General features: G+C 36.9%; 1 protein-coding gene across 1 annotated transcript; it reads right to left on the bottom strand.

The window, feature by feature from the left end:
* Positions 1-1,090: 1,090 nt before the first annotated feature.
* Positions 1,091-3,906, bottom strand: LOC148851124 (cytokinin riboside 5'-monophosphate phosphoribohydrolase LOG1-like). Its single transcript, XM_088947746.1, has 7 exons — positions 3,539-3,906; positions 2,810-2,907; positions 2,704-2,728; positions 2,514-2,613; positions 2,173-2,243; positions 1,905-2,048; positions 1,091-1,543 (listed from the first exon to the last, which is right to left on the bottom strand). The coding sequence occupies exons 1-7, from the start codon at positions 3,665-3,667 to the stop codon at positions 1,448-1,450; spliced, it is 663 nt and encodes a 220-aa protein (XP_088803872.1). The 5' UTR covers positions 3,668-3,906; the 3' UTR covers positions 1,091-1,447.
* Positions 3,907-18,075: the final 14,169 nt, after the last annotated feature.

Consider the following 18,075-nt stretch of genomic DNA (forward strand, 5'->3'; position numbering starts at 1 on the left):
AGGCATATCTACCTCCTGAAACATGTTGAACCCCAAAATGGTAGCTATAGGGGTGTATTGAAGGGTCGCCGATCGGCTGATAAGTTTGTTGTAAAATTTTAATGCTTGACTTTAGGTCTGTCAATGGGTCGGGTAGACCCACAGAACCGAACTGAATACATCTTAATTGTTACCATTATATTGGGTCAGGGTGTAGATCAAATAATCACGATTAATAATTAGGCTGATTCGGGTATGGTTGGGACTGGCTTTACACATTATTGGTTCAGGACCAGGTCTACCATCGAGGATTGACATCCGTTTTCAATTTCAACTCGGTTAAGCTGGACATGACTGTAGAGCGCAGAGGTTATCGAGATAGGCAGATAGCTTTTTGGTGAAGAAGCAAGTAGAGAGTCTGGCTTTAGGTGGCCATGTACTACTTGAGAAACAACTTTTCTATTAAAATTACATAGGGGAGTAGGCTGGGTCTGCGGACAATGAAGCCCTAGTTGTAGGTTAACTGCCACCTATTACATGTCAGAAAATCATTAATCCCATTCCTCAGCTCAGGACTCGGTGTGCCTATTCTATAGTCTATACCAAAAGCCAACATAATCAAATAACTGTTATCCATCATTTTAGCTTTACAATTTTCAGTGTCCAAGAACTATCATTGGACTTTTATCCACACACTACACAGCTACGGGTTCATTTGGTTAGAAAGAATAGGGATTTAGAATAGAATAGAATTAGAATGCTACATTCTAATTTCAATCATGTGGTTGGACGGAATCTGTATCTGATTTTCCATTTTTTCGTGAAATGGTATTATCTAATTTGTGGAATTGGACATTCCCTCTCCCTCGTTTGGGAATGAGAATTTAATTCCAATTAATTCTATTTCTAATTCCCATTTAAACCAAATAAGCCGAATAAATCATTGCAATTCTAATTCTAAGAGATTTTGATTTCAATTCCAATTCAACTGTGGATCAAACAAATTAATCCTAAGTTTTGGGACTGAGGACTATAACACCAGATCCAACATCTATCTAAACTTCTTCTTCAAACATATCAAGTATGGGAATAGATTTGCCGGCAAATAGAGTTAACAACCTTCCACATTGTGGAATTTTCGGCAATTCACAAAATTAAAGCAATGTAAATATACAAATTATAAAAGTCACCGACAAAAGAAAAGAAAATTACTAATACTCATCAAATTGACGAGCTCTGTTTTTTTTTTTTTTTTCCAAGTCAGATCTACACAGGGAGAAATCAAAATAATAAACAAAGAAGGAAATATATTAATATACACCATGAGATGCCAATCCACAGTGAACTAAAAGGTCCTGTGGCACACTGTATAAAAGGACATCACATCTATACGGTTTTCTGTAGACAATAGAAGTACGATCTGTATATGGTCGTTAATCCAAGGGCAATAAGTTTATGTACGGTCCAGTCAACGGGCGATGTCTGACTTGGTTGGGTATCCTAACTGTTGCTCCATCTCCCAGCTTAGCTTGGATGCGACTCCACAGTGTTTTGGTACATAGTCCTGCCATCCAAAATTACAAGATCACCCTTGTGAGAAAGCATGAGGTGGTGGACCCCAGTGCGGTTGTTGAGGGGGATTGATCATGTCCCTAAAAGGAACGATATAAAAAGAAAGGAGAGGAGAAAGCGACCCCAGAGGCCTGGACGCTTAGATGGATTTCAACCACGTGTCAGAAGCCAAATGGAGGGAGGGAATCAAGGCTCATCATTTGATAGGACCCAATCCCATCCAAGGAGACTCATCATGTGAATTGTGGAAATCTCCCTCCGGCTTCCGCCTCTTGGATAGATGGTCCACGCGGAACAGTAACTGAATGAGAGACACGTGTATTGATATAGTGGGACCCAGGTTATTATTGTACCTCAAGTTTGCACATAAGTTCATGGGCAGTCTGCGCGGAGACAATAATGTGACGTGCGGCGGGTGTAATGAAACCCTCGTCCACAGCCTTGTCTATGAAAGATAAGAGTGAATTGTAGTAGCCGTCAACGTTCAACAAGCCCACCTGCTCCAACCCCAACATTTTTCACTGGAATTATTTTCCCGGACAAAATTCGAATAGTAGCGATATTTTTGACTTCACTTATTCAGTAAAAACAATGATGCAGTAAAAAGGAAAAGGAAGATACCGGCTTATCATGGATTCCCAACTGAGCCCAGGTTATCACTTCAAGGAGCTCTTCTAAGGTTCCGTAGCCCCCTGAATTCACAAAAACCCAATTAACTGTATCTTAACTAATTTTTCTTTAATCATGATTCATCAAAACTAATAAATTGGTTAAAATAGTATCGATATTTGGCCGTTATTGACGGTTACCGTCTTTGATGCCACCAGAAGTATTCTTCAAAAATAAAAAACGAAAATCATTTGGTCCTTATTAATTATAAAATGGGAAAAATCTGTGCATACATACCTACATAGAGAGAGAGAGAGAGAGAGAGAGAGAGAGAGAGAGTTGTGGTGGGGTACCTGGTAAGGCAATGAAAGCATCGGCTTGGCGAGCCATTTCAGCTTTTCTTTGATGCATTCCAGAGACAGCTCTCACTTCTCCAACTGTTACCCCAGTTATCTAACAATACATTTTTGTCTTTTTAGAATTTTATAAGATATATAGGATCGGATTTATGAAGCCAAATTTTTCAGGAGCAGATTTAACTACCTCTCTGAGAGTCTTGGGGATTACTCTGCAAAACAAAATTACGAGAAGAAGCATATTAATCAAAAGGAAGGAGGAGAGAGAGAGAGAGAGAGAGAGAGAGAGATACCCGATTACATGGCGGCCACCGTCATACACAGCTTGGGAGATGAGACCCATCAGACCAACGCTACCTCCCCCATAAACCAAGTCGATGTTCTTTTCAACCTACGATTCAATAATTCAAAAGAAATAAAGAGAAAAAGGAACCCATCAATTTCAACATATTAAATAAGGCAACAGAGCAATAATTCTATATTAAATCAAAAGAAAATTAATTCTGTAGGAAACAGATAATAAATAATACCAGTTTTTCTTTAATATCTACATTTCTTTAATTTTTGATGTAATTTGTGCATTTCTTAATATTCATTCTTTCAAGAGAGAGAGAGAAACAGAGAGACAGAGAGGAATGTCTTCAGTGAAGTATTCATGTTGAATCTGGCTAAACTTCAGTACCATCGATTTTATTCACAAGAGAGTACAGCAAGCAACTTTTAGTTCCACATTAAAGACAAAAGAAGATGGAAATAAGCAACAAACTGGGGGAACTTTTTTTCCATAATTAGTAAAATCCTCAACAGAATTGCGTTTCAGTAGTAGCACAAATAAATCAAACTAAGAAAAGCTTTAACTCATCAAAAATTAAAACCACTATCTTTGTCTTCCGAAAAGAAGCACACAGTAGAGAACTTGTTGAGTGAATAAGAAAGGCATATCCCCCCCCCCCCTCTCTCTCTCTTTCTCTCTCTCTCTCTCTCTCTCTCTCGATCTCAGAGAGTATGGAGTAGTACAGTACCAGTTCATTCCCAAGCTGAATTGCTGCAAGCTGGTAGCTGGGTTTCTTGCCGGGGCTGCTCCCGCAGAAGACGCAGATACGTTTGAACCTGGATTTCATCGAAGGTTGGCGTTGCTGTTGGTTTTCCATAATAAGAAAGCCTTGGCCACCAAATACTCTTCCCCAAATGGGCTCTCGAGTTTGTGTGTTTGGCGTTGGCGTATGTGTTCGCTATGTACACAGTAGTCCACCACTCCACTCCTCCAAAGCTAGCTAGGATCAAACGAGCAGGTTATGTCATGGGTGTCTTTTATAAATCAAATCAAGGTCCCACTCTCCCTCCTCCACTTCTTCTCTCGCGAGAACTTGAAACTTAAGTTTTTCCAAGTAAGAAGAACAGCCAGCCAGGTTATACCTTTCACAAATACAGTAAAGTAATCGTTATGTCAGTAATTAATTCGCATTTGGTGCCATCAACTATGATATTCCTCTCTGTGACTCCACAGTTCCAAAAGGTAAGAAAATAAAAAAGGGACACTGTGTTGAATTAATCTCTTTTTTTTTTAATTTCTAGAAAAAAATTATATATTATAAAATAAAAAGTGATCAAGTGGGTGGGGATAGGTTTGCTATATATGCTAGCTAGACTGAGCCGTATAGGAAAGGGATTTGCATGACTGTTAGCTTAATTAGGCGGAGGTCATCTCAATTCCCAAAGGACTAGGCGTTTGCAACACGCTCTCCTTCAAGCCTTCAAGGGTCAAAGTCAGCCCCATATAGCCTTCTGCCACATGACAAAGAAAGGCCCTTTCTCAGGCCTTTCTAAAGGAAATTTGAGTTACTTTCAGAGGGAGACCGCTTCCATGGTCGGAGACCTTTCTGATTAGTTTTTGTTAAAAAAAAACAGGGTTTTGACGACGTTTCCTGAACGTCGTCGAAAGCTATCCAAACGTCGTAGTACGTTTTCGACGACATATATGAAAACGTCGTGATCTTTAGTGTTGCGAAAACTTTCCACAACGTTTATAAAATAATCAACGACGTTTGACAAATGTCACGAATCAAATGTTTTCACGACGCAACCTAGGAATCATTGCTTAACACTTCCATTTCAAAATTTTAGTCAAAAAGCATTGGACATGCCAAGCCTCCCACCTTAAACAACTTAGGAATCTTTTATAGAGCTTAATGAAATTGATCACCAATTAATTACGTTCTGTTCATTTCAGTTTGTAATGTATGGATGAAAATGAAGATTTTTTTAACTACGTAGAAAAGTGGAAATCAGAGGAAAAAAAAATATCAATGTATTTAAAATTACAAAGGAAGAGAATTATAATATATTTAGTTAAAGGGTAAATTATAAATAACCCCCCTTGTACTATCGAGTCAGTGACAAAGCCCCCCTGTACGTTTTTTGAAATAAAGACCCCTCTGAACTTTAGCCGTTAGACAAAGACCCACTTTTATTAACATTCTGTCAATTAACTTCTAAAAAAATTTCACCAGACTGTTTAAAGTTTTGTAAATGTCCAAACTACCCTTTTTATATTGTTCATTGTCTTCTCCATTGAAGTTAGGTGAAATGACTATAATAAAAACAACGGTTTTGAAACATTCAATAGAGAATATTAACAGAATAAAGGGATTTGTGTCGATAAGACGTGATAGGAGCTAATTAATAAGCTCCGAGGTGCACCAGCAAGGGCATCGGAACTCACCCTTGTAAATCTTCTTGTAAATGGCCATGATGTTTTGATCATGGAAGGGAAGATAACCAGCAATTAAAACAAACAAATTCACTTTGCAAGACTAGATATCCATTTCCTATGTTAAATAGGTTTAAAGAGAAAAAAGGCAAGAAAAAGAAAATAGAAAAAAGTTTAGTATGTATTTTGGTAATTTAATGCTTTCCGTCATTTGACTTAACAGCCAAGGGGGTCTTTGTAAACAAATTAATGACAATATTTTCAAACTTGGTTTATAACAAAATTTTTCAAATATGAACCAAATTTAGGCCTTATTTGTTTGTACTTCGTGCTTTGTACTTTTAACAATACTAAAGTACAAAGTATGTGGTATATTTTTTGTTTCGTTCTTTTACTTTTAAAATTAATTTAGATAACATTTTTCAAAAAACATATTTTTCAGAGTAAAATCAAATTATGACATTTAGGCATAACAAAATATTCTATATGTGTGTATGCCACGTGATATTTGAATGTAAATCAATAATATGCTGCCATTTGATTACATATCATGTGATAACATAAATGAATGTCACATTATATACAATTATCATTATGTTCAAATGCCATGAGACATTCATATATACCACATAGTACTTGGATATTGAACCAATGTCACCGAATACATTAATATGCATATACTTTCACGTGACATTTATATATACTATCACATGATGAGATGTATAAACACACTTCAAAGATTAAAAAAAAAAATGAAGTATCAAAAGTTGATTTACTGCTTTTCATATTTTTTGTACTTTTAATTCATGATTTTTAAAAATAAAAAGTACATCAAACAAATCTATTCATGTACTTCTTGTACTTTCATATATGTTTTCAAACATATAATAAATACTTTGAAAAGTACTAACAGGACCTTAATATATACTATATAAATGTTATGTATCTATGCATATAAAGAAACACTATAAATTAAATAGTTTAAGCAATTAAACTAACATAGTAAAACAAAACCGACGAGGCGTTTAAAGATAAAGATTTTCTTTCAAAGGTGACTCGAATTCTTGTAAAGAACACCATTGTTACTGTTTAAAATAAAATGCTTTTTTACAATAACTTTACGTGAAGTACTTTTGTCAACTAAGGTCACTTTGTTTTTCCTTTTCTTATCTAGTTATGTTTTAAATATCTGAGTTGAGTGGGTTGACGTAGGACTTCCCTACATACATACGGACCACGCCATTAATCTGCGCTATGCGGAATGTCGTACGTGTATGGGTATTGAGTAATGACTCGATTCAAAAAAATAAACAAGAGTAATGACTCAATTGTTTCGGACCAAGCATTACATGCATATTATAAATATAACTCCAAACTCTAGCTAATAATATGATTAATTTATTCGCTAATCGATAAGAAGAATTTTCCACGGCCAAATGAGGTATGGTTTATACGCTAGACTAGACCGATTTTCTTTCCATTCTGTAGGCTGTTGATGGACTCTTAACCCTGTGTTCGGTTTGAAAGATTACTTTTTCCTACCTTGTCTTTCAAACCAAACACAGCTTAAATCTCCGAAACTCAACCCAACATCTGATTCGATTATTTCTGAATTGACATAACTCATATCTTAGAACCTGCATACAAGATTTCTGAACAAAATCAAATTCAAATTTTAATTAAGTTTTAGGTGGTGTTTGGTAATGTTTAACATCTGAAAAACTTGTTTTTAAGATGGCATTTGTGGCTAGATCCGAACACACTCCGGTAAGGTAAAATAGGTCTAAAATGGTGAAACATGGCTCAGTCACTTAACGTGGTGATCACTGATCAGGGGTGTTTTAAAGCCTAGCCAAAGTCCTAAATGCCACTAAAACTTTTCAAAATAACCTGTATTGCCCTTTCTCTTAAACCCAATCCAAGCCTAATTTGAGTTATTTCCCCTCTTAAAAAAGCAGCAGAACACTATTGATCCACCATCATCATCTGTGTTGCATGTCCACCATTATCATCTGTGTTGCATGTTCTTGAATAAGCACTGTAGGCACTAACGGTGATTGATGAGGGCGGATATGGCCCTCCAAATGACATTGTAACATATGGCATTTCGAAACAACTAGGTGACACTCGGAACCACTTATATAATAATTTGTCTTAGTCAAGCTGATGTTGTTCCAACTGTCGACCTGGCAATTTGGCACAGGTGCTGAACTGGCGGCCTGGCATAGGTGCCGAACTGGCGGCCTAGCATAGGCGCCGACCTGGCGACCTGCGAGATGTGCTCACCGACAAATTCGGCAAGCATATCCTAACACTCCCACGATCCTTGGAGTTGGCCCACATACTAAACGTTCCGGAGGGTGGTCAACGTGCATGGCGGTTGTCTCCGAGAATCTCGGACCACTTAGGCGACCTCTCGGAAATCTTGGATGCGGTGCATGAAGCCCACGCCAAACAATGCCTATATAAAGGCACCAACCTCAATGGTATAGGGGGGCAAGTATGCATATTCTAGCTCTCATACTTCATATTTTTAGCTCGCAATCTACTATGAGAGTACTGACTTAAGCATCGGAGCGACTTCGCTGGGTTGGCCACCCCGGGTCCTCTAACATTGATTCATTGCAGGTCTCTAAAGAACTATTAAGCTCAACAATCAATCCAGCTCTCCACCAATCAACTTGGCCCTCTGGTCAGCTCGTCACCTAATAGGCAGCTCGGCCCTCTAGATAGTTCGGCACTCTGGTCAGCTCGACACCTAATATGTAGCTCGGCACTCTGGTCAGCTCGTCACCTAATAGGCAGCTCGGCACTCTGGTCAGCTTGGCACCTAATAGGCAGTTTGACACTCTGGTTAGCTCGACACCTAATAGGCGGGTCGACCCTCTGGTTAACTCGTCACCTAATATGCAGCTCGGCCCAGTCAATTCGGCACCTAACCTGCCCAGCTCGACCTAGTCAGTTCGGCACCTAACCTGCCCAGCTCGATCCAGTCAGTTCGGCACCTAACCTGCTCAGCTTGGCTCAGTCAGCTCGGCACCTAATCTGTCCCCAGCTTGGCCTGGTCAGGTCAACATCCAGGTCCTCATCCAGTAAAAGTTCTCCACTTCAGCCTCTGAGTCATCGGCCACTTGAAAGCAGACCAAATAACGAGATACTTAACCAAAAAATTAATTCATCAGTGATGATGTTTTGTGGCATTTTGGAGTTGAAGAGGAATAGTGGCTCCACTATATTTTGTTAACTAAGAAAGAGGCCGAGGAGAAAAGTGATAGGAAGGGAGAAAGAAGAATAGGGAGAAGGAAAATTGGGGGGAGGGGGATCAATAGTTTGGGAGGAGAGAGAAAGAGAGAGAGAGGTTGTCAATGGTTTAGGTTTTTCCATTTGCCACCAGATCTAGGACGAAGCTATTTAGTAGCATGGGCGATTAAAGTCTAAGTTCAATGGAGAAGAAATTGAGGATAAAGGAAGAAGAGCACCCCAACAGCCTATTATTTAGGTCATAATAATAAAATAGTCAGTCAGCAGATATTGGAATGGCACCCCAATACAAATGGAATTATATTTCCGAAGGTTTTAAAAAGTAGAAAAGCATATTTATCACTTTTTAGACTTTAGACCTGAAAAATAGCTATTTGACTTATCAGACATCAAACTTTCTCCCATATAAGTAATAGAAGCTTTCTAATATTTACAAAAAAAACTTTATCCAATATATAGTTTCCTCCATCATGTGTCTCACTTATTCTAACCCAATTCTCCTACGGTGCTCCACTTGCCTCTTCTTATATCATCAGTACTTAATGGTATAACAGAATGGGTACCACCTTCTTGTGTAATTAATCGATCTTAATTTCATTTGTTATTTGAAACAAGATCATAAGAAGGTCCAAAATCATCATGGGGCATAGGGCTGGAATTAACTGCAGAACTAGAGACATGGCTAGTACATAACGGATGGTCCTCTTCCTCTCTAATTTCTTCTCATTATAAAATTAGAGCTGAAAAACAAGCCAAAACCTTAAAGATTGAGAGGAAGAAAACAAAGTGATCGAGAAAATTTTATAAATCTATTTCTTTCTTCTTTCTACCTCTTCCTCTTCTTTATTTATTTGACCAATTCCGGTAAACAACTTTTTATTTTATTAGCAAATAAAAGTGGGTTTTATGAAAGGACCTATCCAACTTTGTCTTGTAGTGTGTCTTTTCAAAGATTCCACCATGTATGTAGGATAAATTAGGATGGAAAAGTTGCTTAAGCTCCTTGTTTACTACTAGGGGTCTTCTTTTTTGTTTTGCATTTAATACATCATACAATTAATTCAGCACATAAGAAAATGTGATTTTGGTCCAGAATATTCTTTTGACCAAATTTTAGAGAGAATAAAGCGGAACTGATGCTTACTGCACCATAAATCATCCATAGAACACCAGAAACATCACACCATTATTTTCTTTTCTTACTTTTCAAAATTGAATGGGGATTAGATTTTTATTAATTAGCAGGATCTTAAGAGTCCGTTTGGTTTGCAGTTGCATTTGGAATTGAAATGGTTCGTTCTCATAATCTGTTTGGTTCATACAGGAATGAGAATGTGAATTGAAATTAGAAGGATCAATGAGATTTCATTTTCAAGGAAGGGGCAGTGAATGATCATTCCTTCAAATAAGAAAAATGCCATTCTAGCAAGAATGAGAATGGGATTCTGATTCCGTCCAACCAAACGGTTGGAATCGGAATAGCCCATTCTTAGGGGGCGGAGCTAGAATTTTTTATTAAGGGGGACCAAAACCTAGAAAACATCGACAGGGGGGGGGGGCAAAAGCTAAGAAATATAGATAAGGGGGTCAAAATATAAGTAGAATTTAAATGGGTTTTGTAGGAATTTTGAAGTCATAGGGGGGCCATGGCTCCCCTCTGCCACCCCCTGGCTCCGCCCCTGCCCATTCTGATTCCGATTCCAAACCACTATTCTCACAAACTAAACAGGCCTTAATGTAGGATCCTTGCATGCATCTTCTATGATGGATATCTTTCATTATGCACGTATGCATGCAAGCACCCGCGTGCATGCTAGGACTATTGTTATTGTCTGATCTGCAAATAATGAAATAGACCAATTTGTATTCTGTTTCGAGGGTATGGTCTCATGCTCCCCACCCCCACCTCCCTCGATCATTAATAAATTCATTCTTTCTGTTTTTCAAAATGTAAATTAATTTGTTCTTAATTTTCTGAATTTCAAATATGAAATGGAGAAACTGAAGAAAGAGAAACTAACGAAGGGGGCATTTGACAAGTTAGGTTTTTCAAAACTTGAAAGATCAAAATTTGGTCTTTCTCCATTTGGTGATGAAAAACAGTAAGTCAGAAAGAGTTATGCCCTAAAATACTCACAAAAGCCCAAAATGGCAAAAAAAATCTGAAAGCTTTCTGTAAATTATTGCAGATTAGGATACTTATCATATCAAGCTATCTGCATCTTTAAAGACACAGTACCTCAAAAGTTCATTACATCTTTGGCAATCTAAACTGTCAGTAGATCTTCATAAAAAGACTTGTCAAATAATACCCAAATTATCCACAATTTTCTTCATATAGATATTCAATGCCTCAAAAGCTCATTATATCTTTTGACAACCTAAACTGTAAAAGATCTTCATAAAAAAAAACTTACCAAACGGCACTTAAATATTCAATACGAGAGTAGACAAATATACCGAATTTGTGTGGAAATTTATTGATAAGATTTTTAGATCCTGTGGAAAAGGACAATTAATGGATTGATCTTTTCAGAACTTTTTTGTCCTACTCATGGGGAGTCCTAATCGCGTGAATTTGCCACTTGTACATATATTAAAGTCATACCCTTGAAGCCACTTACTGTGCATTTGAATCCTTCAACGTACTACATCTACAAGCAGCAGGGACTTCCACAGTAGCTGACATGGCGTTCACACACACTAATTAAACTGGATACTTTTGAAGAATGATGTTGATTGGATAATTGTCTTTAATGTACTCCAAAGATAAGATGGCTTTGAGCGGTGTGTGAAGTCTCTATTGGATGGTTTAGTTTGGATAGATGATGATGTTTCAGAGACGAACAATAGGTATAATAATCAATGATCCACATATATAGCTTCACCTAGCTGATGATTTGTTTTCAGTTTACAGTACTCCTTCCAAGACCCGACTATCATCGGGTAAGGCAGCAAACGGATCCAATTTTGATTTTCGATTTTCTAATACTTGGATATATACAAATCAAATTTTACTTACCAGATTTTAGCTTGAATCGAATAAAAGAACCTGTGACTTGGGTATTATATGTCATGATTCATGAATTTGTTGAAGTATTATAAGTATATAATACAAAAAATTATCAAAGTATTATATTAATAACAAAATGAATCGAAAATGACTGATATTTTGAATAAAATGAATTGAAAAATAAAAACTGCTATGAGACTTGAACCTCCTCTCCCACCCAAAGAGGAAAAAAATTAAAAAACACAAACTGTGACTCTTTACTAAACATACAATAGTCAGGCCAACATTTCTAATAGATGCATGAGACTTAGATTTTATGCGTATGTGTATGGATCCAATATTGAACAGATCAAGTTCAAATTAAATAACCTTTAATCACATTGGATTCAAATTCCACTTTGTAAAGTGAAACATGCCATTGGCAGTCCTGTTGTAAAGTGAAATATTTCATTTTGGCCACTGGTTTCTAGGTTGACGGTTCGATCATCTGGTCTAAATAGATAATCCTTTATAATTTGAAAAAAAATAAAAATTAATTAAAATAAAAAATAGTCAAAATTGTTGTCTAGATCAAACGGACTGATAATTCAACTGCATGGGCCAGAGGATCACTGACCAAATCAACGGGTTTTAACAAAATTCAGGTTCAGGAATGAAATGGAACCGATTACTTGAACAATTTTACAGCCAAATGGTCCAAACCGTCCAAATCAGTAATGATTCAAAAACCATGAATACAGAAATGGTGAAATTAAATAAGATTCGTGTAACCACCGCCCTATAATTGTAACAAGGCTTTAGTTGAGTGGAGTACAACTGTACAAGTTTGCAGATTTTTCCCTATATAATGCCAATAATCTCCTTGGACTCACGTTATTACCACAACTATATCAAAATTTTATCCCATTTGTTTTCATCTCTCTCTTTCATGCATGTGTGCATGACACATTGACACTCACCTATTCATATTATAATCTATATAGCATAATAATAACTAATTAACCTTCCTAGCAATTTTGGCATGCAGAGCTTTGCTTTGCCTTCTTTTTTAAGTAAAAATAGAATGTAATGTTCTGATGTTTAGTCCTTTTACATCTCTGTTAGACTTACCAAATCTTAATTGGTAGTGTTCCCCTTGTCTTCTATCTTCAAAATCAGATTCTTCAGTGTTGCTTATTGGGGACCAGATAAATAAAAAAAAAATTGTTTTCAGAACTTTTGAAAAAAATAGACCCATCTAGTTCATTATAAACAATGTAAAAATGAAATCAATAAAAATTATCTTTTAATTAGAACTGAGGTTTCGCTTGGATTTTGTGTAAATTGATGATGTTTTACACTGAACCAAAGAATAAGTGACTGTTACATTTTGAAAATTATAATAAAAAAGTGTAAAATTTTATTTGATGTAAAACTTTATGCTTGATGAAGTTTTACATCGATTCACAATGTAAAACTCTATTTCATGCAAACGCCAATAAATCTAAACTGGAGTAAAGCTTAATATCGATCTTCTTTCACATTCCTTCCAAATGCCAACAAAATCAAACCAGTATAAACTTTTGCATCATTCTTGATTTACACCGATTTCAAATACAGCCTTAGGCTCAATTTGGAATAAATACTAATACAAATATGTAGAGCACAAAACCTTATATTTTGTATTATTTTGTATATATTTACACTATACATATTTGTATTTGTATTCCTTTTAAGCTAAGCTTTTTACTCCAGTTTCCACCCACATTTTAATAACTGTTTTTAACTAGTAAGTCATAAAAACAGAAAAAAAAAATGACAAAAAATAATGCTCCTAGTTGATATATAAAGGTTGTTAATGCAGAAAACTAATCCGACGAGGAATCCTACTAAATTCATTATCTTTATCTCTTTTCATAAATAATTCAAACACGCACCTCGAACCGTGGAACATGTCTTCTTGTTTGAACCCATTAATAATCAATACTATTAATTCCTCAAATTCACGCATTAACCCTTTGTTGTTTATGGACCATATGGTCCAAATCTATCCAACGTTTATTCAACTTGATCACTTTTTCTGCTGATTCTTGTCCCCGTGCTTGGTTCAGGTCCAAAATAGAGTCGTGTCGACATGTGTGCTTCTGAATCTGTGCTTAAATATTTTTGTCCTACATTTTGCTTCACAAATGGGTCTTGTGTGGCATAAAGTCATGAACACATTCAAGGTCGTTATCAATTTTCATATTGTATGGGTGAGTTGGTTGGGTTTCTTTTCAAAGAAATGTTTCCACAAAAGTGGTTCTCAGTCTTTTGGCTTATATTTTACTCTTAATTACATTATACTATAACAACTATAATAAGAATATTCAAATAAATATATGCAGGGGAGTGCCTATCCAGGTAACAATTCCTCAGGCTTCTAATTCTTATTGTGATTGAAGACTTTAATGTGTGACTTCATCTTTTTATTTCAACCTTGTCTATTTAACAAAATTATCTGACTGTAGCCTAAGTTTGGAATACTTCGGATCAAACAACATCAAACTAATTGTTGGATTCCTACAAGATGATATAAAATTGGGTTGGCACTCCAATGCTCAAGTTAATGAATAGTAAAGAGATTGATCAAGACGAACCAAGGTATATAGGTTTGTCGAGACCGAGGTAAATGCAAGAAGAGTATTTAATTGAGTTTTGAGTCCCAAAATTCCCTTACCTTGAGCGTGGCGTACCTATTTATAATTGGATAGGACTTTTTGTAAGGGAATTTTGGGACTCAAACAACCACCCGAACACCCATCAGCTGGTTCATAGCTCTTAATTAAGTTTTTTCTATAGTGGGACTGATCAGACACCCTCTAAAACCAAGATTAGTATATATACAAGAAGAATATCAACTTCAGTAATACAGTTCAGAAACGTAATACAAGAAGAATATTCAAGCCTCTGATATGATATCGCTCGCTTTAATTTGGTATATATGTATGTTCTACACAGCAGCTATTAAGCCGTAGATTTCGCCCCCCGTGATCCACCCTGCAAGAAAAAAAAAAAAAATCGATTAAACATTAATGGCAAGTATGAACTGTTTAATGTCGTCTCTAGCTAATTACTGACGTGTATGAATTAATAACCCCTATTAAGGAGTTGATAAGACATCCATACAAGATTTGATGTTTTATTTTTTAAGCGAGACACTGCTAATAAAACAGATGTAGACCAACAGGTGGACAAATATATGTATTGTCAATGCTAAGCATGTAAGGATATATTATTGGCCACTTGGCAAATTTCTACCGACATGCAAATATAATTTGACTATAAATTTCCCCCTACCCTAATTAATTCCTTCTGCTGCTTCAGAGGATAAAACTTTCAATTGACGAAGATTGACAGAGAACCGAAAAGGAGTAGGTTGTGGAGGATGGATACAAAAAGACTCAATAGACCAAATTAACAAGCGATAAGTAGAACCAAATTTAACTTAATTGAATATAACATAATGCTATCCATTAGAAATTTAAATGAATTATGTTGTAGAGTGCGTCAGCAATTACTTCATAAACCATCCCTATCAAGAGACTAGTTAAGGTTAACGCCCTAATTCCTCTCTTAACTATTCTAGGATCCACACACCATAATTAATCAAAATGCCTTAACCATAGTTGAGAGGTTGATTAAGAATATTTATTAATGGTGCATATATATGATAAATGACCACTTATACATGTCATTAATTTGTTTTGTTTTATAATCCCCAATACCTGACTTAAACATTTTAACTAAAATCGTGATAAGAGTCTACTGGCTGATGCTCTTCCCTCGGCATCGATAGTGTCACTTCGTGCGCGTGCCGTACTATGAGTGGGACCGGCTCCGATGCACGCTCAAGGGGGATTTAGAATTAGAAGTAGTCAAGTAGACTTGTCGTTGATACATGTTAAGGTAGATTAATTAACGGTCTCCAAATCAACTAGTAATAAAAATGATGATGATGTTGTGCTAAGCATGCATGGAATTAAGGTCAATTATCCCATCAAATATTAATTCTCTTTATTTTTTGGGATTAATTAGTAATCCAAAGGAATTATAATTGATAACGAACTTATGATAAGCATCTCAGTTTGACTTGTGAAAATAGAGAGTATGACGGAAAGTTAGTGACAGTTGTCGGAAGCTTCTACAAACCCTCCTCCCTTGCCACGTGTGAGCTTCTGATCAACTCCAGTCACTCTACAATGTGAACATGATTCAACTGCTTGAGAGGATCGAAAAGGGTAAACACAACTCCCCAGATTAAAGTAGAATATAGAAGTGGTGGTAAATTAAAGAAATCACATTTAACTTTTGATCAAACAGAGACTTGATCGTCTGAATTCCGAAAGTAAAGAAATTTGAAAGAACCGACTTGATCGTCTGAATTCTGAAAGTAAAGAAATTTGAAAGAACCGCGATCGACTAATACGTCGAGTCGTACCGACACGTACAATTATATAGATAATATATCGCTCTCATCTGGTGCAATTGGACAAACCCAGAAAAGAAAAGGGTAAAAGAAGCAAAAAGAATCCAGCCTAGCTACAGGCTATGGGATGCCCAGTAAAGTCCAGCTATGGTGAAGGCAAATTGGATTATTCTTACCAGTCACTCACAAAAATCAGCATCAACTAGCAGGCAGATGAGTTGTACTTGAATGGATGGATCTTATTCTACACATGAATCCCTAGTAATCCCCTCCCTTTCCGTATGTGCAACCACGTGTTTCCCATGTCATCCCTGTCTTCAGGGTGGGTGTTAATAAATTTCTGACACCAAGGTCTCAAACATAAATTAAATAAATACCCCCTACTCATTCATCTTTAGTAAGAACTCCGACTAGGCCTCTTAATCCACCTTTTGTCCATTAATGGAGTCACTGAGTTTAACTACTCAAAAGTGTTGAACTGTTGATTCTTTGTTTTGTATTGTCAATTTCTTGGTTGGACTCCGCAATCATATATGGTGGATATGAGAGACGTAAAGGGAGAGAAGACATCTCGAGCTCCAAGGGAGGTGGCGGTCGTGGCGGTGGTGGTGGTGACTTTCACACACTCGTGAAAAATGGGAGAATATACATACATATATATATATGGTCACACAACAAATTTCGTCGTTGCATAAATTCCAACACGCCTGCCATCCATAGGTGGCCTTTTCTAATTGCAAATTAATCACCTTCACCACAGTGTTGTTAATTTGTCTGCCACCGCTAGACTAGTAAAGGAAAATTGGAAGTGGGAGTCACCCTGGCCTTCACCAAACAAAGCTAAGTGTATGATATGGAGTTATGGACCACAAGGAAATGATCTTGATCTTACATTCTTACTCTCTCTTACTCTTGGCAATGGCAGCAGCCATCAGCAGTAGGAGCATGGTCCATGACATTAGTAAGATGTGACCATTTCAACTTTCTCTCTGCAGACTGCAGCAACTAACTTACCACCCTGAAACCATTTCAATTGTGAGACCCATGTAAAGCCTATCTGCTATGAACTTCCATTAATTCCTTGTGGAGAAGAAGAAACATGGGGCCACAGCCGCTCTGTTTCAATTTGTCGTCAATAGACTCCATGGGATGGGAGAAGGAAATGTCTATTCAATTCGTGGCTTGAGACATTAGATAGCTGTCAATTTTGTTGTCATCCATCCATCGACAGTCTGTAGTAGCCACATCATCTTCCCACCATTCCATGTGGCTCAACTGAAACCAACACCTCCTTTCTTCCTCAAAACTTTCCCATCTTGTCAAATTACGCTCAACTGATGATGGATTTCTCATTTTCATCGCTTTTTAAAGAATCTTCGGAATATTATTCTTTGTCAGCAGGAGCATACGTGCGACTCGCCTGATCAACGAGCCTTCGTGTCCTTTCTCTTGGATTTATTGGACAAGCGCTTCTTAATAATGCAGCTAACGGCCTTTTTAATTATACCCTTTTATTAATTAATAATTAGAATTTATGTATTAGATTAATCAAATTATGTGGTCATGCTGTGAAGACGTCACCATGTCATACTTTTTTTCCAATTAAAATATGAAACTCAAGAAAAATAAATAAATCCCACTTAATATGTCGTACGTTCTGTTTAGATCGTGATATCTTACTATACAAAGAGAAACAGATGGAGGGAGCATGAAGTTTCCACGCGTTCAGCTCCGTCTGCTCTCTCTCTCTCTCTCTCTCTCTTTAACTTATTCCATATCGGAGCCCAGCCAGTTGCCCAGAGAGTCGGTGATCCCAAAAAAGGCGAGTTGGGTGGGCGAGTTCTTCACTTCTTCTGGATGGGACCGGGTCGTCATTATCATTATTAAATTAAACTACATAATAGTTCCGTACCTTGCAGGCTTGTATCTTCGTGATCATGCAGGGTCTGTCTGTGGTTACAGATAAATCTAGAAGTATTCGTAATTTCGTATTGGTGTGTTGGGCCAAACCAAGCTCAGCCGCTCCAGCCCAAGCCCAGTAATGAAGAACTTAACTTTCGCCTCAGCCTAAATAAATTAGAATCATGTTAAGCTTTGAAGTCAAGTTACCAATCTTGTTATTGTACAC

This window comes from Nelumbo lutea, chromosome 5 (assembly GCF_056320005.1).
Source record: "Nelumbo lutea isolate HS-2025 chromosome 5, American lotus-T2T, whole genome shotgun sequence".
NCBI classification, from domain to species: domain Eukaryota; kingdom Viridiplantae; phylum Streptophyta; class Magnoliopsida; order Proteales; family Nelumbonaceae; genus Nelumbo; species Nelumbo lutea.